This window comes from Salmo trutta, chromosome 8 (genome assembly GCF_901001165.1).
Source record: "Salmo trutta chromosome 8, fSalTru1.1, whole genome shotgun sequence".
Taxonomy (NCBI): Eukaryota; Metazoa; Chordata; class Actinopteri; order Salmoniformes; family Salmonidae; genus Salmo; species Salmo trutta.
The window spans coordinates 3,147,655-3,173,184 of record NC_042964.1 but is presented as its reverse complement, the minus strand read 5'-3'; the positions used below and the strand labels follow the sequence as shown (position 1 = coordinate 3,173,184).

Sequence of the window (25,530 nt, the reverse complement as noted above, 5' to 3'; positions counted from 1 at the left end):
ATTGATCCCGCTCCAGACTACAGGCCTCGGTGTTAGTGTCCTAAGTGTTAATAACTGTGACCTTAATTGCCTACCGTCTGTAAGCTGTTAGTGTCTTAACGACCGTTCCACAGGTGCATGCTCATTAATTGTTTATGATTCAATGAACAAGCATGGGAAACAGTTTAAACCCTTTACAATGAAGATCTGTGAAGTTATTTGGATTTTTACGAATTATCTTTGAAAGACAGGGTCCTGAAAAAGGGAAGTTTCTTTTATACCCACACATATCAGATAAAACAGGTTTTCCATTATTTCAATAACAAGTGACTCTGTTGGAATCAGTCACTTCAACTACATGCATGTACATATTTTTCAAAACTAAAAGTTACCATTATTCAAACCAGTTACAACATCAAATGTAACAAATTAACCGATGTTTAAATCAGTGGTCCCTTAAACAAGCCAAGTACACTTTCAAAAAAAGAGAGAGAGCACATTTTGAAATTGCTTTTCCATACAAAATCAGAGAAGTAGCAGTTACTGCAGTACGTTCAGTGGTAGAAGAAGTAGTTCCTTTTCAACTAGAGAAGTGACTCTGAACTCAGCTGAAAATAAATGGCCCTACCGTTTTGTTCTTGACCAAACATCTTCAATATCAAACCTGAGTGACAAACTATAAGGCATTGTGGAACTGTCACCACATCCCCGGCAGCAACTTCATTAGTGAAAGCTTCTCATTTTAGGATGAAAGTCGACAAAAAGTCCCCCCCCCCAGTCTATATTTGTTACTCCAGGATCCTGCCGTGACGCACGGCGAAGGAGATGAGTTTGTGGTAGAGGGCCCCCAGGAGAAGTATGGCCCCCAGCACCATGCTACAGATGAGGCTGAAAGCCCAACGTGGACCCAGGATTGTGTACACCTGGGAGACGAACACGGGCCCCAGGGTCCGGGCCCCGCTACCAGAGGCTGTCAACCACCCCATGTACACACCCTGGGGGACAGGGAAAAAAAAGAGACCCACATGCTGTTTATTCCATTCTGCGCACTTTTACACACACTGTGCCAGTCTAGTCTTTTACACACACTGTACCAGTCCAGTCAGCTGAGAACTTTTTTTTTTTTTAAACGTTACACCTGGCATAGTAGAATAATATGATATACACACTTGAGAATACCGGTGCTGCGTTGAAATAATATGAAGGAATGAGAGACCTGTGGTTGACCTGATGAACATTTCTGGGAAGTCTAAACCAGACCTGGGTTCAAATATTCAATAACTTTACATACAGTAAGTACTAGGATATATATTTTCTTTGAATATTTGGACATTTTATTTGTAAATACTCAAATACAAGTGTATTTTCCAAATACAAATATTTAAACACTCCCACGCATTTGAAGCCAGAGCCCGTCTCCACAAAGCATCTCATAAAAAGGTCCTAAGAATCCTGTTAAAACCTGTTTTTAAGACTAACAAAAACTCCCAGCTCACAGTAGGTTTTAGGATGTTAAGACACTGACCAGACAAACTGAGCTAGGAGTAACATCAACTCCTAAAAAGGTTATCTCAGCTGGTCATCACGACAGTTCGAGGTACCGATGGTGATGACACTCATTGTTGTAAATTATGGGAAATAACCAATCACGAAGAGGCATGGCCAGCTGTGAACTGTATAGCACGTTTCAGACACCCAGATGAATGTGACTGTACATCAAATGTTGTAATGGTAAAAGACTTGATATAATTTGTCTACTCTTAATTATTACCTAATATGTTGGCATGCATAACCTTTTTTTTTTTTAATCAATTCTGATGTTTGTTAAAAAAATAAAATGTTGACAATATTACCGTTATATCAACACACTCATCACTCCTGTTGAACAAATAAATCGCTTTGGCAGTACACAGTAGGCATCAAGTCATTTGCCGACAATGTTGCTGTTGCAAAGGCTCATGGTAGAAACCAGGTTTTTCCCTCTACACTGGCCACGCCCCTCCCTTGCAACTTTCCTGTCTCCACTCTGCTCATTAGCACGACTATTTAAGCAGCAGTTTTTCCCTCCAGTCTTCCTTATTCCTGTTGGTGAATGCATGGGGTGGCCAACTTATGTTTTCTTTTCCTGTGTTGTGCGTGTGACAAAGCACACAACATTATCCTGCAGCCTTTCTACATGCGCAGTAATGCGCAGTAAATCCCCTCTATTTGGATTGTCCTCTGCAGCCTTTCCCCATGTGCAGTAAATCCCCTCTATTTGGATTGTCCTCTAATCATCTGGATTCTTATAAACACGAAATGGTGGCACTGAACTCTGAACCAGTCAAAAACCCTCCTGCAAGAGTCCACCGTTTCTATAGTTGTATACCATGTTGCATACAAATGTTTGAAAGATCTATCATTTTCATTGAACACAGTCAGAGTTAAAGCTAGACTGACATTCCCACCACGAGCAGCACCGGAGAGGATATTGAGATAAGCGAGACGCAACACTTCGCTCTCCCACAGTATGCGCACGGGTTAGCTTCACGCTGTGTACAGCATGGAAGCCACAGGACCAAAAACAGCAGTGAAGTAGAGCCTCTCGCTGAGTCTACCTTTTTACATAAGCCCTAGATGCTTTCCATTTCCCAACTTATAAGCATGACCAAAGGGATAACCTAATATGATCTCTCAGGGGCCTCTAACAGGTCGATTGCGAACTACCAGTAGCTCACAGCCCACCTATGATTAGCTCGCCAAACAATTCTGAAAGAATCAGGACAACGCAAGCTCCCAGTTACTATCTAAATCAACGCAATATCAACGCAACCAATGTGCCCTCTAATTACACCTCTGCTGTTTTCAACCAAGATCTCAGCGATCACTGCCTCATTGCCTGCACCCGTAATGGGTCAGCGGTCAAACGACCTCCACTCATCACTGTCAAACGCTCCCTGAAACATTTCAACGAGCAAGCCTTTCTAATCGACCTGGCCCTGGTATCCTGGAAGGATATTGACCTCATCCCGTCAGTAGAGGATGCCTGGTTATATTTTAAAAATGCCTTCCTCTCCATCTTAAATAAGCATGCCCCTTTCAAGAAATGTAGAACCAGGAACAGATATAGCCCTTGGTTCTCCCCAGACCTGACTGCCCTTAATCAACACAAAAATATCCTGTGGCGTTCTGCATTAGCATCGAACTGCCCCCGCGATATGCAACTTTTTAGGGAAGTTAGAAACCAATACACACAGGCAGTTAGAAACGCCAAGGCTAGCTTTTTCAAACAAAAATTTGCTTCGTGCAACTCCAACTCTAAAAAGTTCTGGGACATTGTAAAGTCCATGGAGAATAAGAACACCTCCTCCCAACTGCCCACTGCACTGAGGATAGGAAACTCTGTCACCACCGATAAGCCCACTATAATTGAGAATTTCAATAAGCATTTTTCTACGGCTGGCCATGCTTTCCACCTAACTACCCCTACTGCATTCAACAGCACTGCACCCCCCACAGCTACTCGCCCAAACCTCCCCCATTTCTCCTTCTCCCAAATCCATTCAGCTGATGTTCTGAAAGAGCTGCAAAATCTGGACCCCTACAAATCAGCTGGGCTTGACAATCTGGACCCTTTCTTTCTAAAATTATCTGCCGAAATTATTCCAACCCCTATTACTAACCTGTTCAACCTCTCTTTCGTGTCGTCTGAGATTCCCATAGATTGGAAAGCAGCTGCTGTCATCCCCCTCTTCAAAGGAGGTGACACTCTTGACCCAAATTGCTACAGACCTATATCCATCCTACCCTGCCTTTCTAAGGTCTTCGAAAGCCAAGACCGCACCCTCTCCGCTATGCAATCTGGTTTCAGAGCTGGTCATGGGTGCACCTCAGCCACGCTCAAGGTCCTAAACGACATCGTAACCGCCATCGATAAGAAACAATACTGTGCTGCCGTATTCATTGACCTGGCCAAAGCTTTTGACTCTGTTAATCACCACATCCTCATCGGCAGACTTAGTAGCCTTGGTTTCTCAAACGATTGCGTCGCCTGGTTCACCAACTACTTCTCTGACAGAGTTCAGTGTGTCAAATCGGAGGGCCTACTGTCTGGACCTCTGGCAGTCTCTATGGGGGTACCACAGGGTTCAATTCTTGGGCCAACTCTTTTCTCTGTATACATAAATGATGTCGCTCTTGCTGCTGGTGAATCTCTGATCCACCTCTACGCAGACGACACCATTCTGTATACTTCTGGCCCTTCTTTGGACACTGTGTTAACAACCCTCCAGACGAGCTTCAATGCCATTCAACTCTCCTTCCGTGGCCTCCAACTGCTCCTAAACACAAGTAAAACTAAATGCATGCTCTTCAACCGATCGCTGCCTGCACCTGCCCGCCCATCCAGCATATCTTCTCTGGACGGTTCAAACTTAGAATTTGTGGACAACTACAAATACCTAGGTGTCTGGTTAGACTGTAAACTCTCCTTCCAGACTCACATCAATCATCTCCAATCCAAAGTGAAATCTAGAATTGGCTTCCTATTTCGCAACAAAGCATCCTTCACTCATGCTGCCAAACATACCCTCGTAAAACTGACCATCCTACCAATCCTCGACTTCGGCGATGTCATTTACAAAATAGCCTCCAATACCCTACTCAACAAGCTGGATGCAGTCTATCACAGTGCCATCCGTTTTGTCACCAAAGCCCCATATACAACCCACCACTGCGATCTGTATGCTCTCGTTGGCTGGCCTTCACTTCATAATCGTCGCCAAACACATTAGCTCCAGGTCATCTACAAGACCCTGCTAGGTAAAGTCCCCCCTTATCTCCGCTCACTGGTCACCATAGCAGCACCCACCTGTAGCACGCGCTCCAGCAGGTATATCTCTCTGGTCACCCCTAAAGCCAACTCCTCCTTTGGTCGTCTCTCCTTCCAGTTCTCTGCTGCCAACGACTGGAACGAACTACAAAAATCTCTGAAATTGGAAACACTTATCTCCCTCACTAGCTTTAAGCACCAGCTGTCAGAGAAGCTCACAGATCACTGCACCTGTACATAGCCCATCTATAATTTAGCCCAAACTACTACCTCTTCCCCTACTGTATTTATTTATTTTATTTATTTTGCTCCTTTGCACCATATTATTTATATTTGAACTTTGAACTTTCTTCAAACTACAAATCTACCATTCCAGTGTTTTTCTTGCTATACTTTATTTACTTTGCCACCATGGCATTTTTTTGCTTTTACCTCCCTTATCTCACATCATTTGCTCACATTGTATATAGTCTTATTTTTTTTTCTACTGTATTATTGACTGTATGTTGTTTACTCCATGTGTAACTCTGTGTTGTTGTATGTTGTCGAACTGCTTTGCTTTATCTTGGCCAGGTCGCAATTGTAAATGAGAACTTGTTCTCAACTTGCCTACCTGGTTAAATAAAGGTGAAAAAAAATAAAAAATAAAAAATATTGACATTATCCCACCCCTGGTTAGCCACTATTGGTTTAAAAAGACAAAACCTAACAATATCTGCCAATACATTTCCAGATATATTGCCCATGTCTGTGTGGTGTGTGCGCATTCATTTATCACTCTGTGTGTAGCCAGATGACGTCTTGTGGGTTGACAGAACCTTTCCCCAAAACCCTCTCAGTTAAATTGCTAGAGGACCAGATGGGCAATTAAAGGGGAATTCGAATTACACTTTTCTTATGATGTGATTTATGCATTGATATGGACTCAAAACATCAACTTTAGTTATTGTTTATGAACCATTATTTTCTATCAGCTTTATTGACAAAAAAAAACACAGTGCACTACTTTCGCTTGCACACTAAGGACCCGGGGAATAGTTTGAGAGGAGAAGAATGTGCCTATTTGAAAGCGAGAAAATAAAAAATAAAGTACCTCTCAACATGTTACATTTTTTAAGGCGTTGTGAGAAATCATTGTCAAAAGAGCAATAGATACTGTTCCATGTAGGTCTGGATTATTTATGGATTGATCATATAGAAATATAAAAATAAATCTTTTAACAACTCCTAAACAAATTCCATGTGGCGCAGGAACCACTGAATCATTGTATTTTTCTATTATCAAGACACCTGCTGGTAACTCTTAACTGGTGAGGACAGCTCATGAGGTCTCCTAAACATCTGTCAACTAGGTTAGGACTCTTATGACTAAAGAGGTTTAAAGCCTAGCTTATTTTTTATCCCTTAACATAAATATTTATATTCTCAGCACTTACGAGCAATTTCCTACTCTGAGACGCTTTGTGGATACGGGTCTGACTGGTCCTAGGGGTATTTTAAATGTATTTGGAAACAAGTATTTAAAAAAAATATATATCTGAAAAAAAAAAAGTATTTATAGGCCATTTTTGAAGACACAGTACTTTCAAAGCTTTTCAAGCATTTATTTGAATCCAGGTCTAAACTTTGCCTACTTATGTTGCATGAATAAAGCTCTCGGCAGCAGCAATATTCTGTGTGCCAGCCTCTCATTCCTTTATGAAAACCTGGCATAGAATATTAAAGCACAAAGCAATAGGAGTCCAGAGAGTCACAATGGAGGTACGGGTACATACAAGCAATAAGATAATAAAAAAATCCGCTCTCATTCCAATGAAAATATAGCCTATGAGAGCCCCATTCATGACAATGGACGTACTATCATTCGGGACACACGGCCACAGTGGATGAATGAGTTGGAATGCTAAAAATGCTAACAGAGGCGTCTTGGATCTCTCAATGCCCCTTTAATTGGTTCAGTATGATAGCGTTAGAATTAGATATGTGTCAACGGTGAAGCTGTGTTCTGAACACGTGAACATACCTGAGGCTTGGACCCTAGGATTTTGGAGTAGAGCGTGTAGGATATCACGTTGCAGGCCGGGTAGCCCGCTCCAATGAGGACGTCGGCGGTAAGGAACTGTGCCAGGTGAATGGCGGGGGTATACTGGCACCATGTCTGTTCAGCAGGGCAGCCTGTCGGCTCGAAGGAGCTGTTGGAGACCGGGGTTGGGGCAAACGTCTCGTGGATGACAGTGTTATTCTTGAGGTCTGTGTTTTTTTGAGAGATAGTGCATTCAGAAAGTATTCACACCCCTTGATTTTTTCCCACATTTTGTTGTGTTACAGCCTGAATTTAAAATGGATTACATTGAGATTGTGTGTGTCTGGCTTACATACAATATCCCATAATGGAATCATGTTTTTATACAAATTCATTAAATATTAAAACGCGGAAATGTCTTGAGTCAATAAGTATTCAACCCCTTTGTTACGGCAAGTCTACATCATTTAGGTGTAAAAATCTGCTTAACAAGTCACATAATAAGTTGCATTGACTCACCCTGTGTGAAATAGTGTTTAACATTCTTTTTTAATGACTACCTCATCTCTGTACCCCACACATACAATTATCTGTAAGGTCCCTCAGTCGAGCAGTGAATTTCAAACACAGATTCAACCACAAAGACCAGGGAGGTTTTCCAATGCCTCGCAATGAAGGGCACCTATTGGTAGATGGGTAAACATTTTAAAAAGACATTGAATATCCCTTTAAGCATGATGAAATTATTAAATTACACTTTGGATGGTGTATTAATATACCAAGTCACTACAAAGATACAGGTGTCCTTCCTAACTCAGTTGCCGGAGAGGAAGGAAACTGCGCAGGGATTTCACTGAGGCCAATGGTGATTTTAAAACAGTCGGAGTACCACTCTTCATATTTTCAAGCATGGTGGTGGCTGCATCATGTTATGGGTATGCTTGTCATCAGCAAGGACTAGGGAGTTTTTTTATGATCAAAAGAAATAGACTAGAGCTAAGCACAAGCAAAATCATAGAGGAAAACCTGGTTCACTCTGCTTTCCAACGGACACTGGGAGACAAATTCACCTTTCAAATATACACTGGAGTTGCTTACCAAGGCGGCATTGAATGTTCCTGAGTGGCCTCTACAGCAAGACTTGAAAATTGCTTTCTATCAATGATCAAACACCAACTTGACAACATTTGGATAATTATTTTAATAATAATGTGCAAATATTGTACAATCCAGGTGTGCAAAGCTCTTAGACTTACCTAGAAAGACTCACAGCTGTAATCGCTGCCAAAGGCAATTCTAACATGTATTGACTCAGGGGTGTGAATACTTATGTAAATGAGATATTTTTGTATTTCATTTTTCAATAAATTAGCAAACATTTCTAAAAACATGTTTTTACTTTGTCATTATGGGGTACTGTGTGTATAGATGTGAGAAAAACAAAACAATTTAATCCACTTTGAATTCAGGCTGTAACAACAAAATGTGGGGGTATGAATACAACAAAAAGTCAAGGGGTATGAGTACTTTCTGAAGGCACTGTAAGTATAACGCAAACTGTCTCAGTACCGGTATCTTCATTCCTGCAGTCCTATAGCTCAGTCTATGGTGCTAAGATACTGTATTTATGTTAGCAGCACCCCCCCCCCCCCCTAAAAAAAACTATAAGAATTGTGAAGATGGCTAAAATGTCACATCACTGACGTTAAACAACCTCTCAGGTAAGGTGACGGGTCAAAAACACATCGATTCCATACCTGCCCACTGGATCGCAGGGTAATGGTTCCCCCATGGGAGCAGGACAAAGAAGCCACAGAATATGATGGCCAAGCCTCCAAGGAGCACAGGACGATCACCAATCCTGGAAGGCAACAGTGCCTTTCATACATTCATTCAATTTCCCCCCCCCGCATCATGAATCCAAGATGGCGTAGCAGTCAGACGTCTGTCTTTGTCCTGTCGTGTCCCGTATATATATATATTTTTCTTCACATATCACTCACTGTATATAGACTTTTTGTTTTCTTTTGTTCTACTGTATTATTGACTGTATGTTTTGTTTATTCCATGTGTAACTCTGTGTTATTGTATGTGACGAATTGCTATGCTTTATCTTGGCCAGGTCGCAGTTGCAAATGAGAACTTGTTCTCAACTAGCCTACCTGGTTAAATAAAGGTGAAATAATAACTAAATAATACTCAATGCACAGTCAATTCAACTCTCAATACTATATCCTGACAGTGGCATTCACAATTAACATTGTTTTTTCCCCCCTCACAGTCAGTACCTGTGTTCATTGTTTTCATTATTATGAAATTAACAGTGAAGTGTTCTACTGTATCTTAGTCTATGCTGCTCCGACATTGCTCGTTCAAATATTTATATATTCTTAATTCCATTATTTTACTTTGGATTTGTGTGTATTGTGGTGAAATTGGTATATAATATATAAATTACTTGTTAGATATTACTGCACTGTTGGAGCTAGAAACACAAGCATTTCGCTACACCCGCAATAACATCTGCTAAACACTTGTGTGACCAATAAAATTTGATTTGAACGGCTTACCTTTGAGAGAGAACCTTCACAAGTAGAAACACCAGGATGGACTCAAAGCCGACGCAGGACAGTATGATACCGTTGTACAGCACTGCATCCTTCCTAGTCCAAGAGAACATGTCCATAGATAGGGGTGTGGCTATGCTGAAAATCAACCATTAAAGCATAAGTGTAGAAACCCTCCACAGATGACACGTGTGAAAAACAAATGGGATGAAATTAGCAAATACAACTTGCACTGGTTTTACTCGTGACTTCCGACAGTCGTGTGTTTCTAAATGAGCTTCAAGTATTCAACAAATACTGATATTATTCTTATGCATTGCCGATGATACTACATTATTGGCACGCGACTATAAACAGTACATACGTCTCAAAGACCGCAAAAATGAACATGATGATGAAAAATAGAACATTGGAGGTCAAAACAGCAACTTGATCAATATCCCCTTCTGTTTCCTGACTGATATCCATTCTTTCTGTAAGAGAAGAGAGAAGATATGGCACTCAACAACTTACAAGCCAAAGCAAACATATCACTTTATCTTGTTTCAGCTACAGAAACAAAAGATGCTTAATCTATCCACAACCATTCAATGTCCAAAACTTGTTTAAAAAGGTATGTCCTATAGGTCTTCATGCAAGCCGTTACTGGTTAAATACAAGGCAATATCAACTACATAACAGACAAAGCTCCAATTTATTCAACCAGTCTTTTGGAAAAGTATTTACCTTCAGACACATAATTGATGGCTCTGATATGTCTTCCATAGTCGTCAACTTGGTGTTCCCTGTTGAACAGAAATTGGTGAGTTTTTATTTGTTTTAAATTATTTATTTAACCTTTATTTAACTAGGCAAGTCAGTTAAGAACAAATTCTTATTTACAATGGCGGCCTGCCAGGGAACAGTGGGTTTAACTGCCTTGTTTAGGAGCAGAACGACAGAATCTTTACCTTGTCAGCTCGGGGATTCAATCTAGCAACCTTTCGGTTACTAGTCCAATGCTCTAACCACTAGGCTACCCTACCGCCCCCAAATCATGAATCATGCCTGCTCCCAGCATGGCAGTAAAGAGACCAGTGGTACTACTCACGTCAACATCATCAGATGAACATAAACTTGAACAGATGGTACATTTACTTGGTGAAATCCCAAGATGTTATTTGGATAAAATCCAAGATGTCAGTAAAAGTTCAAAATGTAACCTCTCACCTTAGTACTATTACCACGAGAAGGATATTGATGAGGCCAAATAGCGCAGCCAGTAGAGCTGGGGCGGTGTACATATTCAGCTGTAGGTCAATGACCTTCACGCTAACACCTTGTTCACCAATAAATGACAAACCGGCCTGGAGAGCTGAAAAAAACAAATTCAAATATATTACACTTTAGCTGCTGTCTAAATGAGCTTTTTCCACTATGACGCCACATTGTAAACAATGATCTGTTTTGGGGGGGGGGAAGCAATACAGTTACATATCAGAATATTGTTTTTAATTATTTATCATATCGACAACGTCGCAATATTATTTTTGTGCTAGTCGGCTTTAGCTGCACCAAAACTCCAGTATTTCTTCTTCATAGCTTGTTCTCCATCTTCTTTTTAAAAAACAGGGAGCTAATTTATTATCAGCACTTTATTTCCCCTGCTTGATCAAAAACGCATTCTCATGGCTCTCTCTCATCTCTCTGCAGCAGATCAAAATCTCAATAAAAAAAAAATCACAGTATCAAATCACAGTACATAGAGTAGAATCGTGAGAATAGCTATACATATCGTATCGGCACCGAAGTATGGTGATAATATCGTATCGTGAGGTCCCTGGCATATTCCCAGCCCTAGTAAACACTGCTGCTAGTACAAAGATTAGCGTTGTCAAAACTGAACAAATTGGTTCCGTTTTTTGTTGTTGTTCCGATTGTTGTATTCTCACTTATGTCATAGTTCAGTTTAACCGTAGATCGTCACACTCGCTAATCAACTGCTGAATCCTTATCTGTTGACTAGTCTTCACACCGCTCTCAACTGACGTAGCCTTTATCTCGAAATAGGCTCATTGTGACTGAACATACTTGTATAGTTAATACCTAATGCTGACAATGTGCACTTGCGCAGCGTACCATGTCAGCATACAGTGCTCCAATGTAGAAAGACGGCCAACGCTCACTATGAGACTGAGTAATGGGGAAAAGGGAGAACAACCATACCTGGACCCAGAATGAACCCCAGAGCCTGACAGGCACTTGTGTTAGCCATAGCACTGTTCCTCTCCTTCAGTGAGGTGGCTCCAGCAACATAGGACCTCACAACAGCTACGTTCCCTATCAAAGCAAAAAAAAACAGGACCAACAACCAAATATTAGACAGGCACGTCCAAATTAGATTTGTTCAACAATACAGGTGGGAGATAAAGGGCAATGTTCCTGGAGTGTCGCAGGTACTGCATGGTCCCGTGGGGCTCAGTTGACAGACCATGGCATTTGCAACGCCAGGGTTGTGGGCTTGATTACCACAGGGGACCAGTTCAGAGAAGAAGAAAAAAGTATGAAAATGTATCCAGTCACTACTGTAAGTTGCTCTGGATAAGAGCGTCTGCTAAATGACTAAAATGTAAATGTAATAATTTTGTTACAACTAGGCACCACACCTGACCAACTGAGCTAATTGATAAGTTCAATGATTGCCAAAATTCAACACACCTTGGTCTTCCACGTCGGTTAAATCAAAAATGTGAAGTGCCTGTGGTACTCTGGGATCAGGGTTGCCTACCCCTGATTTAGCAAATCAACAAAACAAAAGGAAATCTGCAAGCACAGATGTGCAGTGAAAGAGCCCCTTGACTTCAACTGGTGATACTGTATTACATCTGACTAAACCAGAGACATAGCCTACCTGCTCCAAAACCTACTAAAGCTCGAGACATGAGCAAGTGGTATTTGTTCTGTGATGTGGGTAGGTAGATGTAGGAGTAGTAGATGTTGGCTGTGACGTTGATGAAAATAGAGCAGGCCAGCGGTTCTCTCCTGGGTCTGTGATTGGACCAGAGCCCAAAGAGGGGGGATGCCAGCATCTGGCCCAAGCTGTAGGCCGCCACCACCCAGCCCAAGAAGCTAGCATTGGCACTGTCATCAATCTAGACGGGCAGATAGAGTAGATTTGAGATTTGACAGGCGATAACGGTATCAAAACCGCATGACAATGTCTTTGTGGTCAACCACCGTGTCAGTCATGCTGTAGATTGTGGTTTGGACGTGAGCTATGTGCGACATTATCTCTTATTTAACCATTATAATTTCTGTTTTTTTTGTTGTTGTTGCATGCACTATGATATTGTCACAGTTTTGAGGATTATTTCAAGAGCTACACATTTATATTTCAAAAGGGAGAGGGTATAATAGCATACGAACAACTTCAACAAAAACATGGCTTATACAGTCTTCTGACATTTCTAAGAAATAAAAGCAGGGAGGTTCTTCTTTGCTATTTTTTTCTTTCTCACTTCTCCTTTTCAGCTCTAAAATTGGACTTAGGTGAAATTAAAAGTATTGAGTATGAACAAGTTAGTTGGTTCTTATATTCAACCAAAAAGTTATAAGACAAGAGCAGGAAAACAACATCAACCTCACCTTTTGCAGATAAGGCCATACTGACGTGATGACAATAGTGAAACCTAGAGGAAGTCACAAATAATTAAGCCTAGGCTATATATCCATCATTAAACATGTTGCACAGCATAAACACAGACTAATCAATGTCACATACCATTAATAGTTTTGGGCTATGGTTGAAGCTATCACTCACACATTCACGAATAACAACTTTCCCAGGGGCAGATACTGGTAACCTTTCAGTCTGTCCATTTTAAAAAGGTAACGTTAGGCCATGTGACTAGGATAAAATAAATGGTATCAAATTTGCTTACCAACACTGCTTAGAAACATTGTGAAGTACATTACACGAATTGACCGCCATCTACTCTTGTATTCATCATTTTGGGAGTCATCACTAGACGGAAAGGACAAACTACATAAGTTAGACAATGATAGAACAACACGATCGAGGCAAGTGACAAAATGTGAACTTTGGGAGCATAAACAGTAAAGCTTTATGGGGAATAATAACTTAACGTTAGTCTGTGCTTTAACCCACCTGCCAGAATCATCTTTGAGCAGTGGAGTATTCTCCTCGGAATCCATTAGTTGAGACATCGCTGATTTTACGTTGTGCTGTCACCGAATTTGAAGGTGTCCAGACGTGTGGTGGGTCATTTTAAGTCGCCATGTCTCCGGGAGATAACGTTAGATAGCTAGCTAGCTAGTCCTACTTGGATGACAGCTACTGTAGCTAGACGGCTAGATTCACTAATTAAACGACATCACATAATTGAACAATTTGTACGATTAAATAATGATGTTCAATTAAAAGATGAGTCTGACAAATTATGCTATGGTAAAAAATAAATAAATAAAAAGACTACAGTATCATTGATTGCAAACAAGATTTATATTCGCTCTCCGTTGACGTGAAACTGTATTATTTGTCAACACTTCCCACGGCTCTTCTTCTTCTTTTTCCTTCCGGTGGGGTTTATCGGCAGTTGGCCTCCAACGTTATGGTGCATTACCGCCACCTACTGTACTGGAGTGTGAGCTAGAGACAGGGATAAACAAAATCCTACCTGCCATCCCTGTTGCTCTTAAAAAAGATAACAAACTATTTGAGACTATATCTAATGACATACTACTCAATATACTCCTTAAACTAATTTCCTGTATCCCCTTCTCGCTCATACTCGATCTCTGCCTCTCTCTTTCCCTCTGATACTGCCCACACTGTAGCAATACATGCTCCAAGGTCTCTGTTTCCTGGAAATAATCACACTTTCTGTCGGATGCTTTCCTATCACATGTAAGGTCTTATTCAACTGGCTGTGTCCCACCCTTAATCTTGTAAATATAGCCTCCTCTCTTCTGTCCCTTCCTGCCGTCCTCCCCTCCCCGACTTTCCTCTGTACTTGAAATAAATGCCTGCCCATAGTATTTCTATTCCACTGCTCCTGCCATCTCTGCACCATCACTGTCCATATTAGACCTTTTGCCTTTCTCATTAAAACTACAACATCAACATACCCACTACTAAGTGCTTGTTTAGCCAGTACATCAACTGCCTCGTTCCCCTCCACCCCCACATGGGCTAAGACCCAAGTAAATCTTATCTGTATATCCATCTGTCTAACCCTGCCATGGGTTTGTAGCACCTCATAAAGCAGGTACCTACATGTACAAATTACCTCAACTAACCTGTAGCCCCGCACACTAACTTGGTACCGGTACCCCCTGTATGTAGCCTCTTTATTGTTATTTTATTGTGTTACTTTTTAATTATTTTTTACTTTAGTTTATTTGGTAAATATTTTCTTAACTCTTCTTGAACTGCACTGTTGGTGAAGGGCTTGTAAGTAAGCATTTCACGGTAAGGTCTACACTTGTTGTATTCGGCGCAAGTGACAAATAAAGTTTGATTTGTCTGCTACCTGAGCTAAAGCTGGAGACTCATCAACACTGCACATGAATCAGAGCAAATGACTACTCTGTCTGGCTTGACTTCCTCCACCCACTGCAAGGCCAAGAGTATGGCCATCAGCTCCACTATATATTCAACCAAATGAGCTGTTTATTTGTATTTTTTTATTTAACCTTTATTTAACTAGGCAGGTCAGTTAAGAACAAATTCTTATTTACAGTGACGGCCTACCAAAACGCAAAAGGCCTCCTGCAGGGACGGGGGCTGGGATTAAAAATAAAAAAAAAAATAATAATATAGGACAAAACACACATCACGACAAGAGAGACACCACAACACTACATAAAGAGAGACCTAAGACAACAACATAGCATGGTAGCAACACAATGTGACACCAAAATTGTAGCAACACAACATGGCAGCAGCCCGACATGGTAGCAGCACAAACATGGTACAAACATTATTGGGCACAGACAACAGCACAAAGGGCAAGAAGGTAGAGAAAACAATACATCACGCGAAGCAGGTGCAACTGTAAGTAAGAGTATCCATGATTTTTAAATGAAGAGATGGAGATAAAACTGTCCAGTTTGAGTGTTTGTTGAAGCTCGTTCCAGTCGCTAGCAGCAGCAAACTGAAAAGAGGAGCGACCCAGGGATGTGTGTGCTTTTGGGAATTTTAACATTTACATTTTAGTCATTTAGCAGACACTCTTATCCAGAGCAACTTACAGTATTGAATACATACATTTCATTTCATGCATTTTTTTTTGCTGTTGTTTTTTTTGTACTGGGCCCCCCGTGGGAATCAAACCCACAACCCTGGCGTTGCACACACCATGCTGGCGTTGCAAACACCATGCTCTACCAACTGAGACACAGGGAAGACTTTAACAGAATTTTATACAAAAATATCTCATTTACATAAGTATTCACACCCCTAAGCAAATACATGTTAGAATCGCCTTTGGCAGCGATTACAGCTATGAGTCTTTCTAGGTAAGTCTAAGAGCATTGCACACCTGGATTATACAATATTTGCACATTATTATTAAAATATTTATTCAAACGTTGTCAAGTTGGTGTTTGATCATTGATAGAAAGCAATTTTCAAGTCTTGCCATAGAGGCCACTCAGGAACATTCAATGCCGCCTTGGTAAGCAACTCCAGTGTATATTTGAAAGGTGAATTTTTGTTGTTGAGGGTTTTATAAATAAGCATCAATCAGTGGGTTTTGCGACAGGTATTCAGAGATGACCAGTTTACAGAGGAGTATAGAATGCAGTGATGTGTCCTACAAGGAGCATTGGTGGCAAATCTGATGGCCGAATGGTAAAGAACCTCTAGCCGCTCGAGAGCACCCTTACCTGCCGATCTATAAATGACGTCTCCGTAATCTAGCATGGGTAGGATGGTCATCTGAATCAGGGTTAGTTTGGCAGCTGGGGTGGAAGAGGAGTGATTACGATAGAGGAAACCAAGTCTGGATGTAACCTTAGCCAGCAGCTTTGATATGTGCTGAGAGAAGGACAGTGTACCGTCTAGCCATACTCCCAAGTACTTGAATGAGGTGACTACCTCAAGCTCTAAACCCTCAGAGGTAGTAATCACACCTGTGGGGAGAGGGGCATTCTTCTTACCAAACCTCATAACCTTTGTTTTGGAGGTTTTCAGAACAAGGTTAAGGGCAGAGAAGGCTTGTTGGACACTAAGAAAGCTTTGTTGTAGAGTGTTTAACACACATTTCGGGGAGGGGCCAGCTGAGTATAAGACTGTATCATCTGCATATAAATGGATGAGAGAGCTCCCTACTGCCTGAGCTATGTTGTTGATGTAAATTGAGAAGAGCGTGGGACCTAGGATCGAGCCTTGGGGTACTCCCTTGGTGACAGGCAGTGGCTGACACAGCAGATGTTCTGACTTTATACACTGCACTCTTTACCATATCAAAAGCTTTGACCAAGTCAATAAAATAGCAGCACAACATTGCTTAGAATCAAGGGCAATGGTGACATCATTGAGGACCTTTAAGGTTGCAGTGACACATCCATAACCTGAGTGGAAACCAGATTGCATACCAGAAAGAATACTATAGACATCAAGAAAGCCAGTCAGTTGATTATTGACAAGTTTTTCAAACACTTTGTAATACGTTTCCTGACTGCCACATCACATTCCTGCACTACAAATGCTGACCCAGTACGTCCTGTCCTTGGATCTTTTGAACCATCTGTGTAAATGGCAGCAAAATCCTGATACACAGTCGTATCCAGACGTCTCTTAAACAAATCAGCTGGATCAACACCCTCCCTATCTTTCTGTAGTCTGCTCTTCTTCTGTGAGGTTTAACTGCGGTTGGCATCCAATATGTTGCATTACTGCCGCCAACTGAACTATAGTATAAATCTATTACACTTTGTGATACAAAATGGGAACAAATCAATAAAACATACAAATATATGTTTTATTGCCCTACCAACTAACCTTACAACTCACTAAAACCCACCACCTTATTCCACTACTTTAACACGATCTGATCCTGCCCCAGGCCTAACAGCCTGAGAGGACGGAACACTACCACTCAACACACACTGTAACTCTTCTGAAGTCGAATCACGTACCCTCCTAGTACTTCTCTGTAGCTGCCACCACAGCATCTATTTTCTGTGACTTACGTTCCATCTCTGCGGTACAGTTGATAATCATTGCTATGAACGCTATGAAAACAAACCATACGGAAACATGCACTCGTTGGCCTATCCCTCTGTTCTGGCACAGATCTACTATTCACAGGGATCCTCTCAGAATCCCTCACCCTGGATCCACCCTCCTCTACTTTCTTCACTGCCTCAGCATACCACATCTTCTGTACTACTCTGACCCTGGCCACCTTAAAATGCCTCTCTCGCACTGGATACCTGCGATCCCCAGCAACATTGTCTCCCCCAAAGTTGACATACACAACTTCTTCCACTGAAACATTCCTCTGTCCCATGTCCTCATGCACACTTCCCACATCTTGGCTTCCTGACACCTAGAACACCTCAACGTATTCGGCACAAAAGCTCTAACAGTATAACTTATATATCCAAACATTACTTGGTCAGGTAATGACTCTGAATCAAAGCTTAAAAATAACACACTGTCACCTCTGTTTCACCATGCTCCCCACCGGGTCTGCGTCGCGCCAATCGGCAGGCATCACAAACACCAGGAATCTTCAACTTACATGGCTCCACCTTCACACTTAACACTACCCCAGAAATGACTGCTTTCAATGCTGCCCTGTACATAAGCGCAAAGCAAGATACAAGCAGTGGTGTAAAGTACTGAAGTAAAAATACTTGAAAGTACTACTTAAGTAGTTTTTTAGGCTATCTGTACTTTACTATTTATATTTTTGACAACTTTTACTTTTACTTCACTACATTACTAAAGAAAATGATGTACTTTTTACTCTATACATTTTTCCTGACACCTAAAAGTACTGGTTACATTTTGAATGTTTAGCAGGACAATAAAATGGTCTAATTCACACACTTATCAAGAGAACATCCCTGGTCATCCCTACTGCCTCTGATCTGGCGGACTCACTAAACACATGCTTCGTTTGTAAATTATATCTGAGGGTTTGAGCCGTAAGTAAAAAAGAAAAGAAAAAGAAAATGATGCCGCCTGGTTTGCTTAATAATATAAGGAATTTGAAATTATTTATATAGTTTTGCATTTGATACGTAAGCATATTTTAGCGACAACATTTACTTTTGATACTTAAGTATATTTAAAACTAAACACCTTTAGACTTTTACTCAAGTAGCATTTTACTGGGTGACTTTCCTTTTTACTTGAGTCATTTTCTAATCCAGTATCTTTACATTAACTCAAGTATGACAATCAGGTACTTTTTCAACCACTGTGTATCATGCGTTGAATTTCACTCTGATTTTTTTTTAAATAACTCAAATTGAAATAAAGGTGGTAATTCACACCAGAGTTTGTCTTTCAGCTTGATCCCTCCGACTGTAAAATAGAAGTTCTTCATTTAATACAAAGATAGAAATGGTCTATACCTCACCATTCAACTGTACAACAATATGTACACTGTGTTACAATAAAAAGTTTTTTGTTTTCAGATTATTTGAGTGAATGTGTTTTTTTTAAGATACCATCTATTATATTATTGCTATTCTTAACATAATGGCTTGGAAAGATGTTGGAGAAGTAGAAAGGTAAAAGGGGCAATCTGCAATTGTTAAAGATATATAAATTAAAGATCTATAGGTCACCCGTTGATTCTTGAAGAATATAACTTAACCCATTAGAACCGAAAATTAAAGCTAGTAATTGTAAACAAACACTGTATAGCCTCAACATAGTTAACATTTGTTATTATGGATTCATAGCTCTGTCTATGAATTTAAGAGTGGTTACATTTTTCCAGCCCAATCCCTCAGATGTTTACCAAAAACTGTCGAGATGTCCACATAATGTGAGGAAGGAGGTGGATTTTGTCCTACATTCTGTACATTTTCTCATCAATTGAACATTTGATCTCAATACAGTTTTTTGTTCCCAAAACTAGAATCTGTTATGAACCGTGGGCGAAGTTTTGTAGATTTTACCTTTTGCCAAAGTATAAAAAAATCTAGCTGTTTAGGAGTGCAAAGGCAAATTGAGTTATTGCAAACGCGCCATCATAGAGTAGTCGTTCCCTGAAGGAAATATGCAAATTAAATATATCATCTTTGTTGATACAGTATATTTGAACAAATTCTAAAGTAAAAGTTTACTGCGACAAATAGGCACAGCACATGTATTGTTCAACGGTCTTGTCGGAGGAAGATCATGTCTAGTTATTCACACAAGTGTGATTGAGATATTATATGATAAAGGATTATTAGCATTATTTTCTGAACTAATATTTCCTGACTTCATTTGGATGTCGTGATTTTTCAGATATTTTACGCACGACATGCCACCTTACGTTATTGAAAAAGACAGGTCGAGGGCCCTGTATACAGTAAGTAGACCTTCGCTTCTATAGGTACTTCATGACTTAATGTGCTTTTCTTTTGTCGAATTTGTAATAAGCTATTGCGGAAATACAGTATTTAAACAATTTTTGCGATGGTCGACCATAGCCCAATCAATATATTTTAGATTGCTATTTGAAGGTGAAAGTAATATGTGCCCACGAACGATAGGCAAGATTTCAATATAGTGAAATGAACAATTTTTCATTCTCTTCAGGTTATGTGGTTGTGCATATTGGCAGCTTGGTGTGTGTCTCTCTCCACTGCCACTTCAGGTGAGTAGCCAAGACTGGTAGTGGCGGTTTAAAATCTTTACTGAATTATAACAATGATTCAATAAAGAAACTGTAATAGACTAATTACTGTATTTGTATAGGCCTATTTGGAATCTTTTGCTGGCGCAATTCCTTCCCGTCACACCGACATGTTATTCAATTATTGCACCCACACTCGTGCCAACGAGGGTCTGCGTTGCCAAAGGATAAAATAGAAGTCAGTTCTATTTGTGACTGATCGAGCTGCATGTCCTGCTTTTCCCATCTCCTCATTGGTTTATAGAAGCAGATACCCATGTCCCATCTCCTCATTGGTTTATAGAAGCAGATACCAATCTCCCATCTCCTCATTGGTTTATAGAAGCAGATACCAATGTCCCATCTCCTCATTGGTTTATAGAAGCAGATACCCAATGTCCCATCTCCTCATTGGTTTATAGAACCAGATACCCATGTCCCATCTCCTCATTGGTTTATAGAAGCAGATACCAATGTCCCATCTCCTCATTGGTTTATAGAAGCAGATACCAATGTCCCATCTCCTCATTGGTTTATACCAATGAAAGATGTCAGTGGTGGTAATACACCTTTTATTAAAGTTAGTTGCCAATCGCTATCTAAGTCCAAAGAAGAAAAAGCCTGAAAGGAGGAGAGATGACTAGAAATGATTCTGTTGACCGTTTTATGTGTGGATTAATTGTCGGAGTAGAGGACCTTGTGCATTTCAGGTAAAATAACAACTCAATGTTTAATTTATATCCCAGGACAAATTAACTAGCAACAGCAAGCTAGCTAAATAAGAAAACATAGCTAGCAACTGCAAGCTAGCTAGCTAAATTGCCATAAATGTTTCATGCTTTTCGACCTGTCCCCAAATTAATATAATTGGATCAGAGTTTGTTTTGAAATTTTAACCTGCGTGTCTTGATCGCGTTTGGTGTGGGGGGACAAAATCTATTTGCTCACGATGGCAAGGCTACCAGTTTTCTATTGGTTGTTACAGAATTAAAGATTTTGAATCTTTGGATACCAGACCACAAATGCCTTGTAGGCTGTATTTTGGAGGTGCCTTGAGTTGTATTTTACAAAAAACAAACAACACATTTCTCAGGCTTATACCTTTAGTAAAAATAATAATAATTATACTATCTTTATATCACTTATGACATTTTAATCTCACCAAGTTAAAACAGTGTAATCAGAAGATGGTGATAATTTGAACACCTTCCTCTATCAGACGTTTTCACATGTTCGGTACCCGAGGATCCGGTCTCGGCGCGGTTGGAAATGTTGCCACCATGCCATGCTGGCTCACCCCTTCCATGAACGCAGAGGACCTGGAGGTGCGTTGGTACCGGCCCAAAGATTTCTACAACCCGGTCTTGCTCTACAGAGAGAGAAAGATCCATGAAGCCTCACAGCAGTCCCAATACGTGGGCCGCACCTCCCTAGGGCTCCGGGAGGTTACGTCAGAAGGGCTGAAGGGAGGGGATGTGACCTTGAAGCTGGTTAATGTTACTTTGAGAGATCAAGGGGAGTATGTGTGCTACGTCAGCAGTAACCAGGACTATGAGATTGCCAGTGTCTTTCTCAATGTAACTGGTGAGTTCATTCAAGTAAAACATATCCAGGAATGATGCTATAGAAATGAAATGATCTCCATCATTCTTTCTCCATCATTATTTCACAAATAGTTGAATTAGCCAAGGTAAAAAAAAATGTGTATTGTTTTTATTTGAGACTTTAATCCCCTCCTTCTTAATGTGCACGTAATCTCCTTCCCAGTGATGGGCAGCCCTCCTCTCCTCTCAGCAGTCAGAACAGATGCTGACTCTGTGAATGTGAGCTGTGTTTCCCATGGATGGAAGCCAAGGCCCAGGCTACAGTGGTCAGATGGGAGGCAGACTCTGAAACCTGAGAAGCTGGACTACAGCAGTGGTGCCCATGGTCTGGTGTCTGCCCACAGCTGGGTCCTCTCTTCCCCCTCCAATGCTCCCTGGGTATCCTGTTCTCTGGTTCTGTCTGAAGGGGAGGAGTTGGAGGGAAGAGTGGACCTACGGAACCTTGCGGCCGTACCAGGTAAATAAGGATAATAATCGTGTTTCTTTCTGCTATGAGAATGTGCTGATCTGGAATCTATCACAAGGTGTGTGTGTGTGTATGTATATGCTTGTGTGTATGGAAATGTGTGTGTCCAACGGTTTGTTGAATTAAATAAGGGATACCTTCTTTCCACTTCCAGAGACTTCATCAGGACTGCAAACAGCTGTCATCATTTTATCTCTGCTTCTTCTCCTGTCCGTTGTCTTCAACGGTGTGCTCTACAAAAAGAGAGGTCAGGGCTATGTTTTGGTTTTGATAGTTATACTATATATTGATAAGCATACAATGCCATGAAAATGTTAGACTGGGTCAAATTTGAACTAGAGCCTAAGAGGGTATGGAATCCTCTTTCCACCATATTTGGATTTGCTACAGGACAAAACAATAGGGGAGTCATCTCCTAAGCCCTCCTTTATCCCTCCTAAGATTCGATTGAAAACTCATGTGTGTTTTGCTTTTCAGGAAACAAATCAACACGTGTGCCTGAAGGAGGTAAGGAATCTATTTATCCACATCACACTTTTCAATGTCAGTGTTCATAATTGGATTGTCAATGCTTAACTTTATAACCATGTGTCATCAATGTTGTGATATATTTTACTTTAACTAGGCCTACAATGATGCTGTAAAAGAATATTATTAAAAATGTAAATTAGTACTAAATCAAGTCTAATGAACACTAAATTATAAACTACCTATGGACCATATTCTGTGCATTCAGTCACCACAATGTGAGATATTGCCTTTGTCATATGGCAAATATTGATACAAAATACTTACTGTACAGAATACATTTAACATTGTCCCACTGTCCCTGTTTTTGGGTAGGTACAGTGGATATCGAGACTAAGAGACAAGCTGAAGGTAATCTATTTTGACATTTTCCAGAGAGAATCTGAATTTATTCTGATATTGCCTTTCTTTATCATGCAAGATGCTACACTTCTAAGAGTGTATAGCAAATATTGATCCCTAATACAGAATAGTTACAGTACAAAATACATTTAACATTTACACATTGTTCCTGTTTTTGTGTAGATTTAGTGGATATAGAGACTATGAGACAAGCTGGAGGTAAAATATTTTGAAAAATGTCTGATACATTCTGATTATTATTATCATTATTGTTGTTATTACGGTTCATTGTCATCTCCTGATTCTGTGTTTGTCTTCAACAGTGGACGTCACATTGGATCTCAAGACAGCTCATCCTTATCTGACAGTTAGTTCAACTGGTAAAATTGTGAGAGACAGTGAAGAGAATGTATGTCCTCCGGGTGAGCGTGCTTATATACTTGGAACACATGGTTTTACCTCGGGCAACAGTGCTTACTGGGAGGTGGGACTGGATCAGGAGAAGGTAGGCGTTAAAGAATCCTGGTGGGTTGGACTGGCAAGTGGGTCTGTTAAAACACAAGGTGATGTACCAGCCACACCTTCCAATGGTTTCTGGTTCCTGTCCTCAGACAAAGAGAAAGGCTTACGGCTTAATATGACCCCCAACATCATACTTCCTGCCAATCCTAGACCTCAGACACTTGGTGTGTATTTGGACTATGACAAGGGAGTACTCTCTTTTATCAATGTAAAAGACAATATACTGATTGTCACTGTGAGAGCTATGTTCATAGAGGAGGTGTTTCCTCTTTTTAACCCAGGTAAAGGTGACAAAGCCCCTATGACGATATTAGATGTCAGCCACTATAAAATAGACACTGTAAAAGTGTCTGTTTCTGAAGGAGAGAGCAATGTCCCTCCACCTGCTGAAGAGGCTGAGACTGATGCCCTTCTAGCTTCTAACCAAAGTCGCAATCATCAGACTTCTGAATCCAAAGCGTTAAAAATCTGTGAATAAACTAGAGCACTATCTATTAACACATTGTTTTGTGTATCAAGTGCACTTCATATTAGGGTGTGTACAGTAGTATTCTGTACTGGTCCAATTCTTCATCATCTCTTTGCTCTTCTCCTTTGTCTGCAGTGCAATTTGATTTGATTTGACTACCATGGAAACATCATTGGTGAAAGCAGTGTAGTAGGTGGATGTAGTGGATGGATGGATGTAGTGGATGGATGGATGTAGATGGATTTAGGAGAGATGTGGATGATGGATGGATGGATGGATGTATGTAGTGGATGGATGGATGTAGTGGTTAGATGGATTTAGTAGAGAGATGTAGATGGATGATGGATGGATGGATGGATGGATGTAGTGGTTAGATGGATGTAGATGGATTTAGTAGAGAGATGTAGATGGATGGATGGATGTAGTGGTTAGATGGATGGATGGATGGATGGATGGATGGAGTGGTTAGATGGATGTAGATGGATTTAGTAGAGAGATGTGGATGGATGGATGGATGGATGTAGTGGTTAGATGGATGTAGTGGTTAGATGGATGGATGGAGATCTACTTGGTGTTTGGTTTGACCATCCCCTGTTTTTCACAGAAGTGCAGAGAACAGGAGACAGTTGAGAAGCTCCTTGCAATATAGCCGCTCTCTATAGTGTTCACTGATTGTTATTGATATTATTTTAATGGTTGAGCCATCTGGTGACATTTCATTTGAATCTGTAGATTTTTCCCTGTTACAGTTTGCAATATAGAGCAATATATTGATCACTAGAAAATATCAGATTATACTGACCGGTGCCAAGAGTATGTGCATTTAACATTTCACTGATAGTTATGTATACATAGAGAATCCGACCTTCTGTTGAAACTGTTTGTTGAGACAGGCAGGGTTTCACATGCTTGAGCTCTCCACTAGTACAAATAATATGATTTAAAGGCCCAGTGCAGTCCAAATTTATTTTCTTCATATTTCCACACTGAGGTCAAAATGATACTGTGAAGTGAAAACAATCTGAATACTTATGTAAATAAGGTATTTCTGTTTTTTATTTGTAATAAATATGCAAACATTTCTGAAAACCTGTTTTCGCTTTGTCATTATGGGGTATTGTGTGTAGATAACCATCAGACCAGGCTAAACATTTTGTGTGAAGTTGAGAGTCCATCTAGTATCATTTCCTGTACTGCATGTAAAATCTGTGGTTTAGCATTGTTTAGCTTGAGCTGAATATGCAATATGTATTATTTACAGTGGTGTAAAGTAGATAAGTAAAAATATGTTAAAGTACTACTTAAGTGTTTTTTTTTGAGTATCTGTTCTTCACTTTACTATTTATATTATTGACAACTTTTATTTTTACTTC

The 25,530-nt window shown here is 40.4% G+C and overlaps 2 protein-coding genes across 3 annotated transcripts; one reads left to right on the top strand and one right to left on the bottom strand.

The window, feature by feature from the left end:
* Positions 1–232: 232 nt before the first annotated feature.
* On the bottom strand, positions 233–14,311 carry mfsd8 (major facilitator superfamily domain containing 8). Of its 2 annotated transcripts, none has more exons than XM_029759733.1 (12): positions 13,524–14,311; positions 13,300–13,382; positions 13,004–13,047; positions 12,270–12,510; positions 11,585–11,698; positions 10,589–10,733; positions 10,106–10,164; positions 9,744–9,852; positions 9,383–9,517; positions 8,570–8,673; positions 6,813–7,039; positions 233–974 (listed from the first exon to the last, which is right to left on the bottom strand). In XM_029759733.1, the coding sequence occupies exons 1-12, from the start codon at positions 13,583–13,585 to the stop codon at positions 768–770; spliced, it is 1,530 nt and encodes a 509-aa protein (XP_029615593.1). In that variant the 5' UTR covers positions 13,586–14,311; the 3' UTR covers positions 233–767. The 2 variants fall into 2 exon arrangements, with proteins under 2 accessions (XP_029615593.1, XP_029615594.1); XM_029759734.1 differs by having other exon boundaries at positions 13,527–14,309.
* A 5,103-nt stretch (positions 14,312–19,414) lies between these two features.
* LOC115199201 (butyrophilin subfamily 1 member A1-like) lies at positions 19,415–24,166 on the top strand. The gene is made up of 9 exons (XM_029761829.1): positions 19,415–19,920; positions 20,151–20,208; positions 21,446–21,810; positions 21,994–22,287; positions 22,451–22,543; positions 22,774–22,803; positions 23,140–23,175; positions 23,350–23,385; positions 23,490–24,166. The coding sequence occupies exons 3-9, from the start codon at positions 21,456–21,458 to the stop codon at positions 24,164–24,166; spliced, it is 1,521 nt and encodes a 506-aa protein (XP_029617689.1). The 5' UTR covers positions 19,415–19,920; positions 20,151–20,208; positions 21,446–21,455.
* Positions 24,167–25,530: the final 1,364 nt, after the last annotated feature.

Excerpts from the sequence above, each read along its gene's own strand:
- mfsd8 (XM_029759733.1), bottom strand. The coding sequence starts at position 13,585 with ATGTCTCAACTAATGGATTCCGAGGAGAATACTCCACTGCTCAAAGAT. Across the intron at positions 13,383-13,523 it reads AAAGATGATTCTGGCAGGTG|TGATGACTCCCAAAATGATG; the intron begins GGTTAAAGCACA and ends CTTTCCGTCTAG. Across the intron at positions 975-6,812 it reads TCCTAGGGTCCAAGCCTCAG|GGTGTGTACATGGGGTGGTT; the intron begins GTATGTTCACGT and ends CCTGTCCCCCAG.
- LOC115199201 (XM_029761829.1), top strand. The coding sequence starts at position 21,456 with ATGTTCGGTACCCGAGGATCCGGTCTCGGCGCGGTTGGAAATGTTGCC. Across the intron at positions 22,804-23,139 it reads AACACGTGTGCCTGAAGGAG|GTACAGTGGATATCGAGACT; the intron begins GTAAGGAATCTA and ends GTTTTTGGGTAG. Across the intron at positions 23,176-23,349 it reads GACTAAGAGACAAGCTGAAG|ATTTAGTGGATATAGAGACT; the intron begins GTAATCTATTTT and ends GTTTTTGTGTAG.